Source organism: Tenrec ecaudatus, chromosome 2 (assembly GCF_050624435.1).
Source record: "Tenrec ecaudatus isolate mTenEca1 chromosome 2, mTenEca1.hap1, whole genome shotgun sequence".
Lineage (NCBI taxonomy): Eukaryota > Metazoa > Chordata > Mammalia > Afrosoricida > Tenrecidae > Tenrec > Tenrec ecaudatus.
In genome coordinates, this window is record NC_134531.1 from 269,201,027 (window position 1) to 269,226,820 (window position 25,794).

Consider the following 25,794-nt stretch of genomic DNA (forward strand, 5'->3'; position numbering starts at 1 on the left):
GTCACTGAATTCATATGAAATAAATGTGTACGAATTGTAAAAAATGCATGTGTCTTTTTAAATCTATAGGCATGAAAAATATTTTATTACCAAGCATGCATATGTCAATTAGATAACCTTCTTTCAACTTTATTAGAAGAGTTACACTTTACATACATACGTACACTGTTACCAAAGACCCAAAGGTTGCCAAAGACCCAAAACTAAGAATGTTTATTTCATTTTATTTATTATTTTTCAAAAGAACACTTTATTAAGGGCTCTGACAACTCTAATTACAATCCATACATCAATTGTAGATATGTTGCCATTGTTCTTTTCTAAACATTTACTTTCTATTGAGCCCTTGGGATCAGCTCCTCTCCCACCCCACCCCCCCAACCCTCGTGACCCCTTGAAAGGTTATAAATTATTATTGTTTTCATATCACACCGACCGCTGTCTCCCTTCTCCCATGGTTTCTGCTGTTCTACTCCTTGGAGGAGGGTGTGTGGTTATATGCCAATCAATGTGATTGGTTCCCCCTACCCATTTTGTATCTCTATTCCCATTCCTGTTCCTGTATTCCATGTGTTGTGAGCTTTATCTCTTATCTATACCTGTGTTCCTGTTCCGATCCAGTCCAGAGGGAGAAGGAGCACTAGGGTCATGACAGTGGGGGTAAGGAAGCCTCACGGAACCAGTGGTCTATTGCGTGATCTGTCGGTGCTCTATTGCACCAAGGTTGACTCATCCCTTCCCTGCAACCTCTCTGTGGGGTGTATGTTCTGTTTTCTACAGATGGGCTTTGGGTTTCTGCTCTGACTCTCCTTATTCTCAACACCATGTTTTTGTTTATTATTTGTTTTGAATCTGATGCCTGTTACCTGGTTCTGATGACACCTCATGATCACACTGGCTGGTGTGCTTTTTTCATGTGGGCTTGTCGCTTCACTACTAGATAGCCATTTGTTTAATTTCAAGCCTTTAAGACCCCAGATGCTATATCTTTTAATAGCTGGGTACCATCGGCTTTCTTCACCACATTTGCTTATGCACCCGTTTTGTCTTCAGCGATTGCTCTGAGGTGGAGAGTGAGAATCAAAAAATGCCAGTTTCTTAGAACAAAGTGTTCTTATATTGAAAGAATGTATGAGCTGAGGCCCAAGGAAAGCTAAGAATTTAAATTTTTATTTTCTAATTAAGCTGATATAGTAAACTTCAACTTCTGGCATTTTCTGAATGTGAATGTGGAGGACGAATTGGAAATGTCAACTTAGAGCTGCTTTTGCTGTCTTAATATTGCTATTACTCTAGGGAAAGAGAAGGGTGTTGACCTGATGGCCTTGGAAAAAGAAACTGCCTGCCATCTGATCTGACTTCCTCTTACCTTTGAAGTGGGAAGCAAAACCAGTGTCAACATGAGCCTCAGCAGCCGTCCATGGCTGAAGCAAGGCTGAGGTCATTCGTGCCACCTGCTTAGCAATCTGACACCAGCTGTCCCTCCCAAGGCATGGACTAGCCTCTCTGCTTGGCTTGATAATTCAAGGCCATGCAGAATTTCGCACAGTACTCAGGATGATGGGGTGCGTTGGGGAATTTAACGGGCTATAGATGCTCAGGGTACAATTACTTGGACAAAACAGCCTCTTCTCAGCTATGTCACTAGGCCAGGTTTTTTCTGGTTTTAGCCTCTCAAGCTAGTCAACCACTTGGCCTCTGCCCTGCTCAGTTACTGTTACAAAATCTCTCCTAGGGCTGCCAGGAAGTGTTCAAAGAGCACGGACCTTTTCCAGGAGCGTCAGTCTGAAGGCACTCCACTCGCCCGCTGTCAGTGGGTCAGCACATACAGCGCCCACGACAAGCCCCGCAGGCCACCAGCCAACTTCCCGCGTGGAGGCACTTACTTTCCTTGGTTCTGTGCCTGGGAAACCCATGGATCTGTTTCATGCTGTGGCTCTTGGCGGGGTGCTACCTTTTCTCCCTCTGATATCCAACTGACTCTCCGAGCCAGATATTCAGTGCACAGGGATCTCAGGGTCCAAATTACACACTCCATCCCTGGCTCCCCCCTCTTGTTAGTAATGATAGCCTCTCTTTCTGCTTCCAATTTGGCTTATTTTATACTTAATAAGATGACAGTCACAATTACCCCTGTTAACTGTCACTCAGAGCTGAATCATAAAACTTATCAGCATCCCCTCATCTTCTCTTACTCAGACCTAGCAGGAAAAAGTCATTTGGCAGGATTTACAGAGGTACAATAATAGAGCCATATTAAATTATTTACTGCATGGTACCTCCAAACATCTAACATGTAACATAATGTTTTTGTTGTTGTTGTTAGGTGCCTTTGAATCAGTTCCAACTCATAACAACCCTATAAACAACAGAATGAAATACTTCCCAGTCCTGTGCCATCCTCCCAATTATCCTTCTGTTTGAGCCCGTTCATGCAGTCACTGTGTGAGATAGTGGTGGAAAAATCACATCAACAGATTAGAATGTATGTGTGTACGAGGGGGTACCTCCCTAACATGCATTTTTTCAAAGCTATGTATTTAATTTTTTTTTACAAACCAACCTTATCACTTATTCAAAGTACTCCCTATTTTACTTAGTACATTTGTGATTCCATTCTTGGAAACATTTTTCAAACTCATCCGTTTGGATAGCTGACAGCACCTCCCTTGTTTTTATCTTCCCCTCTGCTACATCTTCAAATCGCTGCCCTTCCAAGTCCCTTTTCATTTATGGACACAAAAAGAAGTTGCACAGAGCGGGGTCAGGCGAGTAAGGCACGTATGTGGCAAGGGCGAATTGCTTTTGTTTTTGCCCAAATCTGGCACACTGAGATGGCTGTGTGAGCAGGAACATTGTAATGGTGGCAAAAACAGTCCCTTTTCTGCTACAAATAAGGCGTTTTTTTGTCAGACACTGTGACACAATCATTCCAGAACCCCTAAATAGAAAGCTTGATTAACACTCTGACCTGGTGGCATGAACTCCAAATGAACAAGGGGTTGACATTTTCTTCTGTTCAGTACGATGACGGACATCAAGAATGAGGTTTGTCATCAATCAACATTTCACTTTTTTGAAATGAGAGAACCACTTGTACACTTCAGTTTTTCTGGTAGCGCTGTCCTTAAAAGCTGTGTTCAACATCACTACAGGTTTTGTGACATTTTTCCTGAGCAGGAAACAAAATTTCACAATCACATGCTGTTCTCTTAAAGCAGCCATCACAAAAAATGAGGTTCAAACAAAATTGTTTTCATGAAAAACTTCACTGTGACCAGAGAAAACCTTCCCAGTGAACACCACTGGGTGCACTAATTCAGAGTGAGTTGCTCGATGCTCATCTAGCGGGGAAAAATGCTTACTACAAAAGCTCGCTTCTGCCCAGTGCAATTCCAGTTTAGGTGGGGACACCCCCTCTTTTATATTCAACATTCTCTCATATGTCTCTCCTTTCATATTTGCAAATTTAGTCTTTGCTCACATTTATATCTTTATTTTTAATATCTCATTTTTTCCTCTTTCACCTGATGTATCTTTCATTTAGCTAGCTACGAATGTATTTGAATCATATTTTAGAAACATGCCGTAGTGACATCTTTGAGCTTCTCATGGCTCTATTTTTGCAGTATATATATATTTTCACGCAACATCCGCATTAAGATATTCTAATCAAAGCAAATTTTCAAAGGACAGTAGACTAGTAGCAAATAAGAATATTGACAATGAATTACTCTGTGATGGCAATTAAATAAATTAGAAGTAAGTATATATGAGCAAGTGATCAAGTGACGAAATCAGGTTTATGCCACATTTGTATTGGCACATGACTGTAAGCCCAAGGAACTTCTGGTGACACATTCACAAACTTTACTATTAATCATCAGCAAATATCAAGAAAAATAAAAAGCCTAGGAAACAAATTATAAAGTGTTCGTGCTAGGGACACATGTGTGTTCTATTGTCATTGATTTGTTTGCTATGGAAATACATTTTGACTGTAACATGTGTGGCTCTGAGCAATGTTGGGAAGAGAAAGAGGCAAATCAGAAGCCTTAATACCAGAAGCCATATTATATCCCTTTACCTATTGAAAATCACCAGGCATTGCTTTATGCTTTTCCTCAGCTGTAATGATACTGATCCCTACCATAAGAGTAAATAAAGCATTAAATATAATCATATTGACATAGCATTTGATACATTATAGATGATCAGTAATTTTCTGTCTACGCTGCCCCCACCTTCCCCTTTCCCCAAAAAAGGTGAGCTGGCAAAAGCCAAAGAGGAGAGAAACCCATCTTACAAGTGCTCACAGATATACATAACATGACTCTGACAAAGATTTCGTGTTAAGCATTGTTTGGCAGACACTGTGATGTATCCTCAGTGACACTTCTACATGTCAGTGAGAAAATGCATCATAAACCTATTCTTTGACCTTCAGATAGCAGTAATAACCTATCTTGATAGATATTCTTTCAATCAGATTTATCAGCGGAAGAAGCACCTTAGATTTAACTCTGTATAGTACTTCCTCTAGTTTCCTCTGTTACTTTATAGGATCATTTTATGGCAGAACTTGCAACATTTCTCCTCACAGGAATAAATGGATTAATTTATGGAAATTGAGCAGTGATCCAGAAAAACTGTGAAAGTTGTACTGATTTTGATGTGCTAGTACTCTGGTGGAAAGAAAAAAACTAGAAGTTCAGAGTATTCAATTTAGTGGCATATCAACAAGATTTCGTTTGGTTAAAGTAGATTTTCATCAAGTGGAACTCAGCAGTCACTATAAAACTAATCCTAGATAAGTAGGATTCTAATATTTCTTGCTTACAACATAGGGTGTCATCTTTGATCTGAATCTGTCCATGCTGTCTATATTTCTCCACAATACATTAGCATAATAAATATTATAAAACAGAAATAAATAGCAAATATAAAAATAGGTCTATAAAGTGAAAAATAAGAATAGGAAAGTGTGCACTCCTAAGAGTAATCACTCATACAAAGTAAAAAAAATTACTGTATTTATCTAGATAAAGCTCAGAAGGCAGAAAGGATAGAAAAGAGAGAAGGAAGGAACGAGAGACCCAGAGAAACAACAGGAAGAGTTGTGTGCCTTTGTGGGCACTGTAGTCAGTGCACAGAGCATAAAGTGTCTAAATCAGCACATGGCAACCCAATTTGCTTTATATGATTTCAACCCAATCGCCATAAAGAGTGAATAAATATTAAAGTTGAAGGAATTGAAACAATATTTGTATTTCAAGGAATTTAAATAAGAGTTAAGAAAATATAATTAAATCATCATAAATTATAAGACAGATGGCATTGTAAACTGGATAGGAGTATGAAATAAAGTGTATTTTGGAGCTGGAGTGGGATTAAATGTTTTTTTTTAACTAGGGAAATATTTTGTTAAAGAAAATATTGAAAATAGATCCTATTATAAACTTAAATAAAACAAAAAACATTGGGCATAAATAATCAAAATAAAATGGCAAATAAGACAAAATAAATAAGGTGACACTATGCATTAATTTTTTTTAAGTCTTAGCCGAAGCAAGCACAGTTTTAATGCAACAGCTGTCTACCTAGACTTAGAAATAAAATTATTTTTTCCTCTTTTGAATAAGATAACACAACCTTATTGAATTCAGAAACCATTTTTTAAAAAGAAACAATTCTATATGAGCTCGACTATTTTCCCCTCCTTTTTTGTGTGTTTGTGTGTGTGTGTGCGCGCGCTTAAGCTTTTAAAATAAAGACTATAACACCAGCAGGGTCGTAATGTGGTCCAGTGTGCAGTGGAGATGTCAGAATCCCAAGCCTGCTCTCCCATCTGTGTGTTTCATTCATTCCTTCATTCCCCCTTGACTTACCTCATCGTTTCTAAGCTCCAAGCACTGTGCTAGACTCTGAGGATACAGAAGCAAGAAAGCAATCAAAACCACCTCTTTTTCATCAGTATGTATTATATTGTGAACGATTGATAACAAAAGGGGCTTTTAAAAGCTTGTGAGACATTTTTATTATCTTTCATTCCATTTTTCACCAGGAACTTGGTGACGCCTGCTCATAGATTAATAATAATTTTCAAAAAGATGCCACAGTGCCAACCAATTACTATTTAGGAAACAAATGAGAAGCAATACATTAAAAAGCACACAAAATATCACTAGTTCATAAATCAGGTGCCCTGTTGGCGTAATGATTACGTGTTGGTCTCTGATCCCTAAGGTTAGCAAAATGAAACCACCACCTGCTTCTGGGGAGACTCTCAGGGCGCTCTCCTCCCGTAGAGTTACCCCTGGGCAGATCTGCCCTTCCTAGAGGCGGGCTGTGAGTTGGCATCTCCTCGGTCGCAGTGAGTTTGGCTGAGGGAGTGCATACATGGTCTGCAGAATATAAATAAGAAACATGTAGAACAGCAACTATTTGTCCACAGAAAAGAAGGCCTTTTAGACGTCACATTGGAATAAAATCTGATTAACATGTGAGCTAGGGTCTAACTCAGAGGACAGAACATTTGAAGGAGAGATATCCTTAGAATGGTGTGAGCTTGACTGTGCCAATAGGGCCAGTGCTTATGCAGACACACATGACACAACCTTGCTTTTTTGCTTAAAGTAAATTACTTGAAGTGCTTTCAGATGGAGATCACAGACCCCCATAGCCTTCGGTGCATAGTGCACCTGAAAATAAACAAATACCATCCTTGCCTCTACGGAGCCTTCTGGCTGTACTCCTTTCAAGACAGTTCCGTTTGTTCTTTTCCCAGTCCACAGTACTGTCAGTATTCTTCTCCAGCACCACAATGCATAGGAATCAATTCTTCATTCTACTGTATTCAATGGCCAACTTTCACTTGCATATGAGACAATTGAAAACACCATCGCTTGGATCAGGCACACCTTAGTCCTCAAGGTAAACTGCCTGATTGTCAGTACTCTAAAGAGATCTTGTGCAGCAGATTTACCCAAATTCAACATGTCTTTTAAGCTCTTGACTGCTGGTTCCATGAGCATTGACTTGGGTTGGAAGCAACATGAAACCCTTGACTTCAATCTTCTTTTCTCTATTTATGATGATGCTACCTACTGATCCAATTAGGAGGACTTTGGTCTTCTTTACACTGAGTTGTCATTCATAGTGGAAGCTACATTCCTTGATTTTCATCAGGAAGTGCTTCAAGTCCACTTTGCTTTCAGCAAGCAAGGTTGTGTCATCTGCATGTCACAGGTTGATAATAAGCCTTCTTCCAATCCTGATGCCAAATTCTTCATATAATCCAGTTTCTCTGATTATTTTCTCAGCAGACATAAGTATGGTAAGAGGATACATCTCTGATGCAACCATTTCTTGATTTTAAACCATGCAGATTTCCCTTGTTATCTTTTCAACTAGTAATGCCTCCAGACCAAAGCAAACTCACTGCCATGGAGTATGCACTTGTGGCTGAATCTATATGGAGACTCAAATGGATTTAAGGATCCCACTGTAAACCAGCCCTCACTCACTCACTACCATTCAGTCATTTCTGACCCGTAACAGTCTATAGGACAAAGTGGAACCGAAGCTGTAGGTTTCTGGGGCTATATATCTTTATGGAAATCAAAACCTCATCTTTCTCTCATAGGTTGGAACTGCTGACCTGTGGTTAGCAGCCCAGTGTGTAACCCAGTATGCCACCAGGACTCTGTAAACCATATCCTTCTGCAAATCACATGCTAAGAATTTAAGCTATAGCACAGGCTACATCATGACTATCTGACCTGTTGTAGAAAAAGTTTACTGAGGGACGGTTATTATGGGAACTTAAGGATTAATTCATACAAAGCACTTAGTGCCAAAGCTGGCTTGGAAAGGTGTTCAATTTATATTTGAAATTAATTATAATTCTTAAAAATTCCCTTATCATCATTATTTTGTTGTTCCTCATAGATAATCAGGTCAAAATTGACCCCATGAAAATGCATCATTTTAAAAATGCATTTTGAATGCCTTAGGTTAAAAGCACTTAAATTTAAGTTTATTTTTATGTCTTGTTTTTTGTGACGCCACTTATTTTTCCTTAATTACATTTCTACATGTTCTGTTTCACCCATTTATAGATTGTTGATGCAGATATCATAAATTATATATACATATGTAAAAGTTCTTGGCTCTATGAGAGCAATATGGGTAAATCATTAAATTAATCATTGCAGAATCTTTTGAAAATTCTAGGCAGCAATGTGCAAATGTAAAATTTATGACTGGTGTAAACACAAAGAAGCTGATGCTTCCTTAAGGATAGTGATGTTTCTGTGTTTTCTCCTTTTTGTTGTCCTCTCCGGAGACCTATGTAACGTTTGGGAAATTTTTCAATATTTAATCATAAGAATTCTTATTTCAATGTAGGCTGTATGTACACAAAGGCCAATCTGAAATTTAACCATAAGCCACCATCTCACCTTAAAAAAATTGAGGATATATTTGCATAAATACCAATGTTAGTTAAACTTATAAAAAATAAATGAATTCATTAATAAAGAAGTATAGTTATTAAGGTGTGAAATAATTAGTTCAAACCAGGACTTCCAGTTCAGTTGTGTTTGATGAAGCCAAACTGGCACAGATAGAAAAACATTTTTTAAATCATACCCTTCAGAATGCTAGTAGAGCAGGAAAACTTGTCAGTTGAAGCCCTAGAATCAGAAAAGGAATCGTGTACCTTTTTAGGAGCCTGATGCATGACATTGGCTTACTGACAGGCCTATAGAAAGGAACACATTCCAAGGGGTGGAGTCCAGCATCATATCTGACCCAGCTGTACCTGTGTTTTGCTTACCCAGTCAAGATCGAGAGATTGATGGCCGCGCTACACACGTGCTGCTCTTGTTTGCCAGGAGATAGTACGTTTCTCGTAGGATTTAGGCCTAGCATTTTCCCTTTTGGTTAGCCATCCAGTTCATTACCATTTTAAACCGGTCTGTTTTAGGTGTTACTCTTCCTTGGCTGTGACTAAACTGGTCATGGTTAAACATGGGTTTAACCCATGTGATATTCTAGGGTAAACATGTTGCCAGGATTCCTTAACAGGAATCACAGCCCACATGGTCAAAAAGGAAAAAAAATCATATTTTGAGTGATCTCAGTAAGTAATTTTATATTTGGTTTTATTCATGGAAATATATTTTTAAGTAGCTTTGCCATGATAATTAGAAAATCAGTGTTAAAAGTATCCCAGTGGCATAATTATCACTTAAACTACATTCTTTCTAGTGAGGTAGAATTTTGTTCTTAACTCTTATTTCCTGTTTCAATGACTATGAAAATATTTTTATTAACTATTGTATATCAGTTCAATATTTTTACTCTTGTACTTTTTCAGAGTTATTTTAGGAAAATAAAAACAAATGTTCTTTTAAAATGAATATGCAGTTGCTTAACCTTGCAGTAGAAGATTATCTTTGGACGAACTGACCCATTTTTCCATTGTTTTTAACTTTGAGATCAGGTAGATTCTAGGAAATTTTGTTAAGTTTATGTTGGATTTTGGAATATGAATAGAGTTTTAATAGGAGAAGAAAGTCCAGTGATTCTTCTATTTGATTATTTGGGGAGAGGGCAGGGAACGGGTTAGCTTTATTTTTCTTTTTGAATGTTGATGTCTACTTTTCAAGTCCTTTTATAATACTATTATTGCCTAAAGCACACTTTTAATGTGGAAATTCAGGAAGATTTTAATATGAATTAATCTTTCAATTTGAATTTTAGTTTATGAAAAGATATACAAGTAGATACAAATAACGCATGGCTGTGGTGCAGTGAATTACTTAATATAGCCCTTCTTGGCATGCATGATCTTGTGACTCCTACCCAATCATTAGGTGGGTGAATCCAAATAAGGCACTTAAAGTCCACCAATAGGAGATTGGACAGCATCATTAATAATGTGAATGAGGTATGTCAAATTCTTCATGGGTAGGATCGTTGCAAACAGGATATATGGAACCTTAAAGAATGAATTGGTCAGTTTTGTCATCCCTCTAGTTTTAAAGGGAGACTTGCAGAAACAAGGATGAGATGACAGTGCAACTGATGATAGTGACTCAAGATGGCAAGAAGCATGAAAGCTGTGCCAGATGGTCACAGTAGGACTTGCCAACTCACAGAACCAAGAACTTTCCCAAGAAACCCTTAAGCATGACCTAGTGACTGAGAGCAAGGGGAAGCTATTCTATTCAAGATCAGTGTGCTGGGGCAATACCATTTCTTCTGAGTTATTCCTTATCTTGAATCATACACTTGAAACTAGTCCTGATGGCACAGCAGGTTACCTTGAGAGGTAAATAGAAGGCTTTCTAGCCCCATGAAGAGTTATAGTCTCAGAAGTCTACAGGGACAATTCTACCTTGTCCTATAGGATCATCATGAGTCAGCAGTTACTTAATGACAGTGAGACATCCCTAGGAAAACAGTTCAGTGTATTACTTTTGTGAGCCAATGCATTAAATTATGGGATACAAACCTAGAAGAAAGAGAACACAGCACAGGGGGCAGAGTTGGTTTGGGTGATAGAGTGGTACAGCAGCTTGGAAAAGTTGGACATTTGGAAAATCTTTAACTTGTCTCTTAGGAGCCAGCTTTGTGCTGGTAGTTATTAAAGAAATTATTCACTTAATTACCCTCTTTTTAAAAATGTTGACACCCAGGTTCAGAAAGATTAATTGTTTATACTTATTTTTGAAAAATTATCTAGAATATAATTTTCTTGACGTCTCATTTATGATCCATGTATTATAAATGCTTAGTTAACTTTCATTAAGTGAATTATAGCATTATTTTCTCATAAAGTACATCAAACCAGGATACCTGATGTCTTTATTTTTATTAAATCATATGAAAACTGTAGGTTTAATGATTATTCTCCTAGATTAGTATGTGTGAGAGGATTTCACTTTTGTTTCTTTCATCAAGATGATAGAAAAGAAGAGATGAACAAAAGAAGGCATTAAAAAGAATAAACTTGAAAGGAAAACTGGAAATTTATTAAAATAAGAGGCCATATGGGAGCCCTGGTGGTTACGTGTTGGATTGCCATCTGAAAGATCAGCAGTTCAAAACCACCAGCCTCTCTGATGGAGAAAGACAAAACTTTCTACTCCTGTAGAGAAATTCACAGGGGGAAGTTCTACCTTGCCCTGTAGGGTGCTGTGAGCTGGCATTGACTTGATAACAGTGAATTAAGGAGAACTAGGAGTAGCGGAGAGTGCAGAGATTGAGGGAGGGAATTAATTTTTAGTCTGATGGCAAGAGTGCACAGTCACTGGTAAAGAAAACAAGGGAAGGGACTAGAAAATAGGAAGAGTGAAATTTTATAGGGGAAAAATTCCATATGTGTGAGTGTATATATATGGAATATATATGTGTGTATAGAAATATATATACATATTCATACACATACACACACCAGAACAGTGCAATTAAAAAAAGAAAATTAGTTGAGCATTATGTGATTGACTGTCACAAAATTATCACATTATAAAACAGATTTCCATATTATTATCGTCATATTGTTTATTTGATGGCTAAATTAATACATACCTTTCTGCATAATCTGACGATGTTGACTATGTACTGAAATCAATTTTTAAAAACTACACTAATGAATGGGCTCTTATTATGTGGTAAAAGTATATGCCTGGTTTATGTGCCTAATTCAGCTCTATTGGACTATATAAAGTGATTTCCAGTACATGTAATATGCTGTCAAATTTATCTTATAGTTCTCAAACTTAATTATCACTTCCGGAGAAGTCTAGTTTCTTCTTGCCAACTAGATTAATAGATTCTATTTTAACAGTACCATTTTTTCCTTTGCATTATTATTCATTGTTATAATTAACTGCAGGTTATTATTTGTAAAATGTCTGTCTGTTCCATTACAGTCTAAAGAGATATTGTGAACATGTTATTCATGGCTACGTCACAGCATCTAGCATTTTGCCTGGCCCAAAGCAGTTTCTCAAGAAATATTTGTTGAAAATATTGATAAATAACACAATACTCAAAAACAAGGAAATTCCGATGTTTGTTTGTTTCTAAGGCTTACTTTGGGCTAAGATTAAACAAAACTAATTATGTTTATAATTTTTTTTAAATATTTGCCAAAAATGTTTAGAACAATCAGTTCATGTCCCACAGTTTATGTTTAAACTGTATTTTAAAACCCTTTTTCATTTATTAGGGACTCTGGTACAGGAGTCCGAATTGACTTGATGGTAGTGATGTATCAAATAGTGTTTAGATCACATTTTCTTTTGCAATTGTTCCATGAAGCCTTTCATAACGGTGCTAAGGTTATCTTCCATTTTACCCTTGAGATGTAAACAGGTTAAATAACTTGTTCAAACTTACACAACTAATAAGATCTCATATTAGCGATACGGATATGTAGGGTTTGCGTTGTTTCTAAAAATTGAAATGAATACCAGGGGAAAACTAACCACAAAAATTTACACAGAGTAATGCTGATTGTGACAACATAAAATTAAATTTTAACAGGGTTCGTGAACTTAAAGAGAGTCTTACCTTTGCCTATTAGAAATTGAGTAATGCTGGGTGCTTTATTTAAATTTTAAACCCGCTGGTTTACTGAACCTGCTTGCATACCTGATGCCCAGCTTTGTTATATGAGACTATGTGATATGTGAAATGTTGGAGTCTGGTGCCTAAAACATTCAGTAAATTTAAATGCCTTTGAGTTTCCTTATAACTCTGTGTTCTTCAAGTGCGCTCTATGTATCCCATGGGGATACATACAGATATACTTGTACATTAAAGTTTTAGCTACTATTTAGGAAAATAATACAAACTTTTGAACTACCAAAAGAATAATGGTTGAAATATAAGTTTAAGATTTACTCTTAAGATCAATGCCAGACTACTTTCCTTGATTTCTGACCCTGGAAGACACGTGCGCACATGCACACGCACACGCATACACACTTGTTGAGGAACAAACAATTTCTCATTTTCTTCCGCTGTTCTCTCTATTCATAAGCATATGATTCCCTGTTCACTGCCGTTCTGGGACACTTATGCACTTGTGTTCTCAGAGTAGAGAAAACAACTTTTTATTCTTCTAAATATCAGTGTCTCTATATAGATTATCACAGGATAACGTTTGCCTCTCGCATTAAATATTAATTATTTGGGGGTGTTAATCAGGCTAATTCCTTTTATACCTTTCATAAAGCTATTATTACAATCTGTAGAATCATTATTATTTTGGGTGAGAGAAGGACATTTTATCCCAGGCTCTTTATGTACTCCATCAGTCTGTCTGCAGGATCCTTATTATTCTCTTTTATTTGTGTTTTCCTCTTTTATTTCTGATTCCATTTAAATGGGTTTGTTCCTTTAACATGTTGCAAGTCATCTTTCAGAAAGAAACTGGCTAAATATAAGTAAATACTAAGTGGAAAACTATCAAGTTCAGTGATTTATTTTTCCATAAAAACATGTTATAATAGTTTGTATTTTAATGTAACATGAATAAATCAGAATGGACAAAATAGAAAAGAAATATGTGCATAATATTTCTAAACTTTTATAAGAAACAAAAACTAATTACCAACTGTGTTACATTTTCTAATATGGATAGCTGTCCATGTCCAAACTGCTGACAGTTGTTTTGATATGAATAATTAGCTTCATTTTATAGATTAGGTAAGAATTTTTTACCTTATATAAAAACATATATATTTATCTATTATATACCTACTATAGAAGTATATATTCTTTTAACCAACAGTCATTTATCTGTAGCAAAAAACAATATCATGGTTTGAGGAGATATATAATTTACATAATACTTAAACTAAACCCTACACATTGCCAGTGATGTGGTTCCAACTTACAATGACCTTGCCTACAAGGTCTAGAACTGCTCCAGCGGGTTGCCAATCCTGTACATCTTTACTGAAGCCAACTAACGCCGCATTGTACCCACTGAAGATTGTGAGTTCTCGCCACGTGCCCCTCGGTGTGCGCTGAGTGCTCTGTGCAGGAGCCCTGCCCTGCAGGCTCCTCACACGACATTGTATTTAATGTTTACTCGTAGGGGGATTTCCTCTCTTGGGTTCCTCATTTCTAGACCTGGCTTGGTCACCCTGTTTGGGCCCTTTATTCTGAAACGAGGAGCCCTGTTGGCACTGTGAGGCTATCGTTGGACTCTTGTGGGGGCATCAGTTCGATCCCACTTCTGTAAGAGAAAGAGGAGGCCTTCTGCTCTCCCAAAGGTATGTGGTCCGAGGAACCCGGAACAAGGTCACTCAGCGTCAGAGTTGACTCAATGGCAGAGGGGTTGTTTGTGAAGCAGATGATTCTAATATCTGCTGACAATTTATTTGACCAGCATTAATGCGTTCCAAAATCAACTTTAGTAATACACTTTGCGAGGAAGCATGAAATAGGGGTGTTTTAATAACAACTTTCTGGGTGGACATTAGTTCCTGTTTTAGATTTGCCTCTCTCCTTCATATCAGACCACCTGCTTGCTCGTTTGCCCCTATTGTGTCGGTGATGACTTTGGTCCTCGTACACGGAAACTCTACTCTTTGTTTTTCTGATCTCCCTAAAACAGATAAACAACCACGCTAAGGATGTAGGTTCACTTAACGTGGGGGGAATCTGGAAAATGTCTCAAATTGATTTTTTATTGTTATCAAGGATAATCCAATACATTTAACCATCTAGAGGCACAACATGCTACCTTTTCTAGCTTATTTCCTAGGGAATATCTGATTAGACATAGGTTATACACGAACAAGTAAAGGGCATTTAATAAAATACTTAATATGTTAGTGATCATTTGGGACATAAGAGAAAGACATTATAGCTAATTATAAGTAGCTCAGTAGATGCAGTCAGATTAAATAGTTTTATATAAAAATTAGTCACTGTGTTAGTCTAGGTACTTTAGAGAAACAAATCCATAGAAACTCATGGATAAGAGAGAGTTTTATATAAAGGTTAAGTGCGCATCAAGAAAACATCTCAACCCAGTGCTGCCCAAGCCCACAAGCCCAACATTAACCCATATGTCCTCCTCCATCTCACAAAACAGACGCAATGATGCCGACTACAGGAGGAAAGCAGAGTCGGTGAATGTGTAAACATCTCAGCACTGGCAGGGGTGTCCACATGGCTCCTCGATCACCCAGGGCTGCATCTTGGTAGGTCCATGTGGCTTATCCTCAGGGATATCTTGCAGGAAGTGAGCCTTGCCAGCTGAAGCAGGGAACTGCCTAAGGCAGCTAAACCCTGGTCCAACTATCAGAAAGCAAGAGACCCGAGAACTCAAAAGGCAAGGCTCACAGAGCCATTTATCCCTCTGCTCTTCAATTAGCCCCACATGTTTATCGGCCATGTTGACACAATTAACTACCTCAGTCACACAGAATGAAATCCAGAAAATTTTGTGATACTAACAGAAAGAAAGACTTCAGTATCATTATTTATAATAACTTACTTTGTTCTAAAATTTATATTCTTATAGCTTCTTAGTAGTTGAATTAGCAATTTGTATCATTAAAGTTTTTTCAGCTTATGAAGTAATGTTGCTTGAAATTCATATATATGTACTAGACCCCATACAATTTCACTGGTCTAAAAGCCCAGATACATTTTATTATTTAGGATATTGTTAAATACTCATAAATATTACAAGTATTTTTTCATAATTTCTGGGGTTTTTTCCTCCATAAGAAACCCCTAATAAATAAATGTACAACACAAATTATAGAATGTATAAAACCTTAAAAATGTTGTGTAATTAAAAGTAAATTAATAGATAAATGCTTTTAATTTTTTAATGGTGATGTTTTAGAATATCAGTTTTATATGTTACTTTCATTGTAATTTGAGAATATACCAATATAACCTTTTGCACCAAGGTGAAAGTCCCAGAGTAGTGTCTTTCTGCAAGTTCAATCAACAGTCTCATTTGAAATATTCACATAAAAAATGCCAGAGTTCACTATGTGATTTCAAAATGTGCAAGTTTTCAAAAGTTATCAGAAAAATGGAATTGAAAGTATTGGAAACTTTTCACAAACTATTTGAAGCTCTTTATACTATCCAATAGCCACTCAGCTTTAAAGACTGTGGAATAAGTAAGAGGAATATGCAATTTTATTCATATCATTAGGATCCACTGAATAATTTCTAAGTCACAGAAACTCCATGTGCCATTGTTAAATTTTGTCTTATATTTATTTATATACACTCTTGGTAGGTTTTGTAACATCCAGTCAACTAAGTGATTTGTTTTGAAATCCATGGAAGATATTTTAGACTGAGAATAAAAGCAACATTTGGAAAATGGTCTTATGTTTATACTTGCTCTCCAAGAAAATTAGGTTATACAAAATGAGACAATTACTTTTTCTTTTTTAATTTGAGATATATTTCCTAAATACTGGAATTATTTGTGGCAAATTTCCCTTAATAAATTCTCATTACTTGATTACAGGTTGAATATTTTAAACATTTAAATCAATTAGATTCCTGATTATTTTGATTGCTAGAAATTCTTAAACGTATACATTACCCACTGATGTATTCAGTTTCTTCTATCATACACCTGTGATTTAAAATTTTAATTACAGGAAAGTCAGCAGTATTTCATCATCCTTTTTTGTTTTTTAGGAACTTTGTTTCAGCTTCCAGGGGGGAAATGAGAGTAATCTAATAGATTTGATGTAGATAATACAGTATGCTGACACAGTATGAACAATCAGTTTCAGAAATAAAGCTAATAAAATAGGCTCACTCACACATATTGATCACTGAGGTATGCATACACATATATTTCAACTTACCATCTAAATGTTAGTATCTAACTTCTGCAATTGTTTGGAGACTAGGTTTCCCTTTGGTTTATAAGCACAGGCTTTTAAAACCTTATGTCAGTGTAGCTACTTGGAAATTTAAGTCCTGTCACCTCTGTTGGAACACACCAAAGTTAAACAAGTGCCTTAAATTTGCTTATATTTTTATGAGACTCTAATCTGTGTTTTAGTCTGTCGGATGACATTTTGAAGGAAAAGGTAATTTATCTTTTTTAAATTATGCTTTTTTTTTAGCACCAATTGCCAGATATTTTCTTACTTTTTATCAGGGCAACCCATTCACTTTGGATGATCCACTTCATTTATTACTTGAGAGTACATTGAACAAAATTTCCAATTCGGTGATGTTTTTGAATATAACTTCTTCTCAAATCCAAAAAGAAGGGGAAATAGAATTTTTTTGGCACTGAGTTTTTAAATTGTGGTGTTCAAAATAATTGTAGACATCATACAGAAATCTATGTTTTCCCTGGTGACATTTTCCGTAAGCTTCCTTAAAGTCTATCTTAGATTCACTATGGTAATTCTTTCATATTTGAGATCAGCATTTGCACTGTCTGTGTGTTTGCTGTTGGGTAGAGTGCAGAACAGAGTACCTCTTTGAAAGGTACTCAAGTGTTTACATTTTAAATTCATGTTTAATTGTTTTACTTGGTTTTGAGATCTGGATACTTCTCAAACAAAATGACATTGGGAAAATTTTTGTTGTTACCATTTCGTTTTATTTTTTTTATCTAGTTACCTATGTTAAGTATTGTATAAGCCTGTAAGACGAGTTAACTTCTTTTTTGCAGAAAAATATTTAATTATCATATGAAACATCTGAGATTGCTATCATTGGTTGTCTGGTGTGGGATGTTGGATTTCAGAAGAGTTACCCATAGCCCCAGAACTGATGAGAGTGGTTCACTATGCCTAAACTATCTGTACAAACCATGGGGTTGATACATGCTTTGTTTCTGGGATTATGCAATTCTAAATCTCTGAGAATGGAGTCTGTAATGAGCTTCCTTGCCAGACATTCCACAAGTGTGTTAACAAATCATTGCCAGTGGTGGCGCTGTGGGGTACGTGCTGACCCCAAGGTCTGCAGTCCAAACCTACCACCTGCTCTGTGGGAGAAAGATGAAGCCATTGTCAAATATTCACAGCCTCTGAAACACTAAATAGGGTCATTGTAAATCAGAATTAACCTGATGGCAGGTCACCACCCACAACCCTGCTCGAGGGGTAGGGTGTTGCATGGAAGAGGATTATTGGGGTTTGCAGGTTTCCTTTGGATTTGTTGTATGCACCTGTATGATTTGCTGATTATTCTTTATTTCTTTCTTTCCTTCCTCCTAGCTTCCTTTTCTTTCTGCTTCCGTTCCTACCTACTTCATTTTCTTCATCTCTCCCCTCCCCGCCCCCTGTTTTTAAACTGTATTTAGGCTATAATAAAACATGGCCAGGAGTCTTGCAATACGGCAAGTCCTGGGGGTTTTCCTAGTGAATCGCTGACCTCACGGGGGTTCTTTCAACCACATGGTACAGGTGTTCTCTCAGAATTTAATTTCAGTCATCTACTATAATTCTAATTGAAAAATAAGAAATGCATGTAGTACTTTGGATGGTGCCATGTTTTTAAAAAGATGGTAAAATAAATGAAAAAATAAATAAAATTTTTAAAATGAAGCTTCCCAATGCTTCATTTCAAGTGTTTCTGAACAGCAAAATGTATATTAACAGTAGTGTGGCTTTATTTAAAAATTATTTGTGTCCTCTTCAAAACATTAATCTCAAAATAGTTTACGTGATAGTGTACACATTTATTGATGGGCTTTCTGAAATGCCCACATAGCAATTTTGTTGAAAAGGTAGTATATTTTGATATTATATGTAATTTCTCTTGAAGCATTATAAAATCTTTGCTTTTATTTTTTAATAGGAGTTGTTTTCCTAAAACCTTAAATGTCTGTGTATTAGTAACATCATAAGTAATCTACCCCCATCAATGTTGGGGCCCAACAACTTAAAACTGCCTTGTTCTCTTTAACACCTATTTTAATGCTAGGATCTCCATACTCTGCTTTGTGTTGATTTTTAAAGTTTCTGTGAGTTTTCAAAATCCAAAGTAACCTATTTAAAGCCGTTTACATGTAAAATTCTGGTGTTGGCTGTGATGACTTAATCTCTACTTATGTCAGATTGCCCTTTAATATATGGAGACTTTTTTAATATACATATATTTCCAGTGGGTTAAAGATTTGTTTACGCTATTACAGCTTTGGCATTAAACTAAATGAGGTATTAAAGTCTTAAAATCACTGTTATAATAAGATGGAGAATTCAACCATAACTGTTTGACTAAAAAAAAAGTACTAATTGACAGTGCCCTCTTTTCAATTGTCCAAAATAGACTTATTTCGTGTGGTGTTTTTAATTGAGTTGCACTGCTCTTTGTTTTCTTTCTGTTTTTATGGATAGAGGGATTCTTTAACTTGTAGGACTTTCCACTTTGCTAAACATCTGTATTGTTTTGTTTATTGTAGTAGATGTTGGTTTTTCCACAGCAGCCCAGTAATATGATATTACATAACATGAGATTGATTTTATGTCCTTTTTCTTTTACATTTTATTTTGAGATGAATCTGTTTAAAATTGTAACATGAGAACGTATTTTAAAAAGACAAACAATTTTGTCATTTTGAGTGCAATTTTTTTTACCAACAATGAAAATTCATTGTAAAAAAAGGAAGTCATATAGTTATCTTTATATTACATGAAAAGTGTTCGTGGAAATGCAGAAACTGGTAAGAAGCACTTTATTGAACACTTTTAAATAATAAATAACATTAATTATTCTGGTTTACGAAGTCTGTAGCACCTGATACACAGTGATAAAGCAACACACTCTCGAAACATTGTGCTTAAACATGTATTTCTTAATATTGTAGCTGGGAAGTGTTGAGATTTCTTCTGTCAAACATAAGATGGTGGTTGGAAGAATATGCCTTTGATGGATTTCGCTTTGATGGTGTCACTTCCATGCTCTATCATCACCATGGAATGGGTATGTTTCAGATCTTCGTAAATTCCTTTGTTTGGATTTTTTTATTATCGACTATTTGCCTTCACGTGTGGTATCCACAACAATGGTTGTAATGACCATTATTATTGGCTTGACCTTTGTGTATATCTTTTGCATAGGGTATGCTGGTCCCTTTGGGGGAAGATGTAGGGTATGAAACATTTTAATAAGAAGTGAAATATGATTTAGCTTAAAATAAACGTATTTTCATGCTTTCTTTTAAATTTTAAGGAAATTAACAAAACCTCAAGGAGGTAAATCTGGCATTTACAATGAAATCTAAATAATAAAAAATACCAGAGTATTTTTATGAGTGAATGAATTCCTTTGTATATTATATTCAGATGAAAATATATAAAAGTTAAATGAAGCTTTATTCAAATAAAGCTAAAATCACATGAATTTGCACTTAAAATGTTGGTCAGGAATTTTTATTCTAGAAATTGAAAAACAAGAAGGATTACCCTATAATCTTAATTGCTTAACATGATATAGTGAATTATTTTGTTTTGTCTTGTTTTTAATGCTAAAATGTTCTGTATTGTTAACTCATCAACAAAAATGCAAATGATTTTAAACTTTAAATATTAAAAACTGACTGTCCAAAAAAGAAGCTGAAAATAGTGCAGCTAAGTTTGAAGCTAGTTGTTGTTAATCATGGCGCCATCTCTCTGAGAAATCTGTGGGTCAGAAGTGGAATCCATAGAAGGTGATGGGTCTCTAATATCACCCAGTTGAAAAGCAGACACAGCTAAAGTCAGGAAAATCTCTCGTATGCTAAAACCCCTGCCTTCCCCTGCAGAACCATCTTATTTTCAGGTCTGGGTACACACTGAGAGCTATGCTGAGTTGAGAACATTAATTGAATACCATGCAAAAGAGATATACATGTCATATGTAGACAGCCCAAGAAATAGTGACGGTAAAACAGCATAAAGGTATTCAGAGGTATAAAACAGATGGGTTTTCCTCAAAATGAGAAATAACTATATATCAGATATAAAGAGAATATAATAAGAAAAAAACTGTATATCAAAAGGACACAAAATACACCAAGAACAATTGAGTTAAAATAATTAATACTGAGTCACAGTATATTCAATTTATTTAAAAAAAAACAAAAACACTGAAAAGGAGAATTCATTTTAAAACTTAAGAAATAGATTCCTGAGGTTTTCATTAAAGCAAAAAATATTTAATCTTAACTAGAAAGAATGCCTACCTTGGGCATTATAGCTCTTTTAAAACTATTTTTAGGGACCAACTTGACAAAAGCAACATGAAAGATAGGACGGGAAAATTAGGGAGCAATGAGTTTATGCTCAGGGGAAGATGAGAATGGTTGCCTAACTCAGAGATTGCAATCAGTGTCATCACATTTGACATGCAGAAATTGTTAGATTGGTGGATGGTTAGCTGTGTCTAGTCACAAGAACAATAAGATGAAATTTAATATAACAGAGAAAGAATTCATCACGAAGCATCCACAGAAAAAAAAGAATTCATTTGCAAAGATATTTTTAAATGGCACTGATGACTGCCAGACTGTCAGAGATAGAAAGTGTGATCCCACTATTTGATAGTTGACTTCTGGAAAGCTGGTGACATAGGCAGCTGTGCTCTACAGACCCTGCACCACAAAGGCATGAGACACCCAATGAAACAGGTGATCATTCTGGGGACCTGAGAGGAAAGACTAGGGAAGTGGCTTTAATACCAAGAGGAGGGAAAGCTGAACACAAGCCGTGAGAGAAGAGCCAGGTGTGTAAATGTTTCGTCCACTAGCCTGACATGGTGCAGCCGTCTGGAACTTTTGTAAGTTGCATGTTACTGAGACAGCAGCGCCCTGGCATACCAGTTACTGACAATGAGGAAGGTGGGGCTTACCTGGTTCTCATACCTTCCTTGAGATCAGAAACTTGCCCCATCCGCCCAGTGGCCAGTGATTCTCCCTACCCTTACACAGCTACTGTTCTGACTGAGGACGGGGTCATGTATTCTTGGACCCAGTCCAGGGTACACCATACTGAACTCTGGAAATGTAGGTAGGAACTTCACCTCTTTTCTTACCCTTTAGTTTCTATTTTTATTTCTCTAAATCCCCCTTTGTAAAAAAAATCATTATTTTCTCAATCCCCTTATTCCCCATCCTTTATTCTCCATTCCTTTATTCCCCATCCCTAATATATATATAATTATTTTCTTCTTTTGTTAACCACCCCCATATATATATATATATATATATATATATATATATATATTAGTGAGTAAATTGCTCTGTCTGGCTAAGGCTTGCCTGCTTCTCCATGTTTGCTTTTGGTTGTTGCGTCTTTACTCTATTTGCTTTTTAGCTCTGTCGTTTTTTCCTTTCCCTTACTGACAAGACAACAATTGGGCATCCACATGCCAGTCACCGCTGTGCCTCTCTGGAAGCCCACCTGTTGCAAGTGTCATTACCGAGCAGCTAAACTTGTCCTCAACTGGGCTACATGAACAGTGACCAGAGGACTGTGCACATACCCATGTTTTCTAGCACACTCACCCGAGGGCCGGTGGTGAGTACCTAAGAACAGAACACATCAACTAAATACAAATAAACCACTACAGTATCTCTGAGACAAACATTTGGGGTTCACACAGAGAAACCAAGTGGAGTGAATCAAAGAAATGAATGCAACATTGAGCCAGAAGCCTTTTTGAAAGTAAGAAATGGCTTTGTGACTCCCTGCAAAGGAATTCCAGAGAATGAAATTTAAGTACTTTCAACAGATTCAAAGATTGAGAAAGCTGCCTAAGAAATCAGATAAAGCAAGGGAAACTGGAGAAAGTATCAGGAAAACGCAATACGAAACTGACAAATGAAAAAAACAAAACCACTCAGCATAACTGTTTCTACTTTACCATATCATGAAGTGATTGATTAGTGGTTTCCACATGGTTTGTATGAAATCATAGTATTCCATTGTGTGTATATACCTGAGTTTCTTTACCTATTCATCTCCTGATGGGAATTCGGTTGCTTCCAGCTGTTGGCTATTGTAGACTGCTGCTGTAAATACGGGGAGTGTACTCTGTTCATTTTCTTTCTCATGCTACTTGGGGTATCTGCTTAAAGAGATATTGTTGGGTCAGAGTCTTTGTACTCCTAGTTGTTTCAGACACTACCATAGCATTTTCCGTAAAGTTTGTACATGTTTGTAATTCCACCTGCGGGGCATGAGAGTTCCAATCTCTCCACACCCTCTCCAGCACTTGTTGCTCTCTTTGGTTTCTTGTATTTTTAATTTTGCAATCATTGGTGTATAAGGCATTATCTCATCATTGTTTAGACTTGAATTTCCTGAAGGCTAGTGATTGAAATGTAAACATTTCCTCACATATTTGGTTGCCGTTCGTGTGTCTTCTCTGGTGAATTTTGTGGTCATGCCTTTTGCCCACCTTTTTTAAATTTTCTTTTTTTTTTTTAATTTTAACAATTTATTAGGGGCTCATACAATTCTTATCACAGTTCATACATATACATACATCAATTGTATAAAGCACATCTGTACAGTCTTTGCCCTAATCATTTTTTTCTCCTCTTTTCTTTTTTTACATTTTATTAGGGACTCATACAACTCTTATCACCATCCATACATATACATACATCAATTGTATAAAGCACATCCATACATTCCCTGCCCCAATCATTCTCAAGGCATTTGCTCTCCACTTAAGCCCCTTGCATCAGGCCCTCTTTTTTTTTTCCCCTCCCTCCCCTTTCCCCCCTCCCTCATGTGCCCTTGGTAATTTATACCTCGTTATTTTGTCATATCTTGCCCAATCCGGAGTCTCCCTTCCCCCCTCTCTGCTGTCCCTCTCCCAGGGAAGAGGTCACATGTGGATCCTTGTAATCAGTTCCCCCTTTCCAACCCACTCACCCTCCACTCTCCCAGCATCGTCCCTTACACCCTTGGTCCTGAAGGTATCATCCACCCTGGATTCCCTGTACCTCCAGCCCTCATATGCACCAGTGTACAGCCTCTGTCCTATCCAGGCCTGCAAGGTAGAATTCGGATCATGGTAGTTGGGGGGAGGAAGCATCCAGGATCTGGGGGAAAGCTGTGTTCTTCATCGGTACTACCTCGCACCCTAATTAACCCATCTCCTCTCCTAAACGCCTCTATGAGGGGATCTCCATTGGCCGACACTTGGGCCTTGGGTCTCCACTCTGCACTTCCCCCTTCATTTAATATGGTATATATATACATATACATATACACATACATACACACACTTATATCGTTGTTTTTGTTTTTTTTTTGCATGATGCCTTATACCTGGTCCCTTGGCACCTCGTGATCACACTGGCCGGTGTGCTTCTTCCATGTGGGCTATTTTGCTTCTGAGCTTGATGGCTGCTTGTTCACCTTCAAGCCTTTAAGACCCCAGACACTATCTCTTTTGATAGCCGGGCACCATCAGCTTTCTTCACCACATTTGCTTATGCACCCATTTGTCTTCAGCGATCCTATCATGGAGGTGTGCAGTCAATGATATGATTTTTTGTTCTTTGATGCCTGGTAACTGATCCCTTTGGGACCACTCGATCACACAGGCTGGTGTGTTCTTCCATGTGGACTTTGTTGCTTCTGAGCTAGATGGCCGCTTGTTTATCTTCAAGCCTTTAAGACCCCAGTCACTATCTCTTTTGATAGCCGGGCACCATCAGCTTTCTTCACCACATTTACTTATTCACCCACTTTTTGCCCACCTTTTAATTGAATATTTTACCTTTTCTTATTGAGATGTTGCTGAATTCTACATATTTTAGTGATATTCCCATGTCTGTTGTATCATTGTTAAAGATCTTTTCTCATTCTGTGATATTTCATTTTACTCTATTGGTGAAATATTTTTGAAGTTCATAAGTGTTTTATTTTAATATATCCTAGTCATTTATTTTGTTTCCTGCTATGTGTGATGATTTCTTTATGTGTATGTCTCATGACATGGAAGTAACTGGAAACAGTTATGCTAAGTAAAATTAGTCAATCACAAAAGGATAAATGTATTTGTGTAATCATTTTGTTGGGGATTCATACAGCTCTTATCACAATCCATTGTGCAAGCACATTTGTACATTTGTTGCTGTCATTTTCAAAACATTTTTATTCTAATTGATCCCTTAATATCAGCTCCTCATTTTTGCCCTCCCTCCCCAACTCTTCTTCCCTCATGACCCCTTGATAATTTATAAGTTTTTTTTTTCATGTATTACACTGACCAATGTCTCCCTTCACCCAGTTTTCTGTTGTTCACCCCTCTGGGAGGGGATTATATTATAGATCATTGTGATCAGTTTCCCCTTTTTCTCCCCTCCTTCCTCTTCCCCTCCTGGTATCACTGCTCACATTATTGGTCCTGAGGGGTTATCTGTTCTGAGTTCCCTGTGTTTCTAGCTCTTATCTGTACATGCTCTGGTCTAGCCAGATATATAAGATAGAATTGGGGTGAGGATAGTGTGAGGGGGGAAACATTGAAGAATTAGAGGAAAGTTGTATGTTTCAACGGTGCTATACTGCACCCTGACTGGCTTGTCTCTTCCTTGTGACCCTTCTGTAAGAGGATGTCCAATTGTCTAAAGATGGATTTTGGGTCTCTGCACTCCTTCTCATTCACAATTACATGATTTTTTGTTCTGAGTCTTTGATGTCTGACACCTACTTCACTCAACCCCTCATGATCACACAGGCCAGTGTGCTTCTTCTATGTGGACTTTGTTGCTTCTCAGCTAGATGGCCATTTGTTTATCTTCAAGCATTTAAGACTCCA

The 25,794-nt window shown here is 36.9% G+C and overlaps 1 protein-coding gene across 1 annotated transcript in view; it reads left to right on the plus strand.

Annotated features, from left to right (window-relative positions):
- GBE1 (1,4-alpha-glucan branching enzyme 1) overlaps positions 1 to 25,794 on the plus strand; it is a 394,057-nt gene that overhangs the window by 251,139 nt on the left and 117,124 nt on the right. The window contains exon 8 of the mRNA XM_075542452.1: positions 19,847 to 19,962. Coding sequence (XP_075398567.1) covers positions 19,847 to 19,962 — 116 coding nt within the window. The remainder of the gene's footprint in view (positions 1 to 19,846; positions 19,963 to 25,794) is intronic.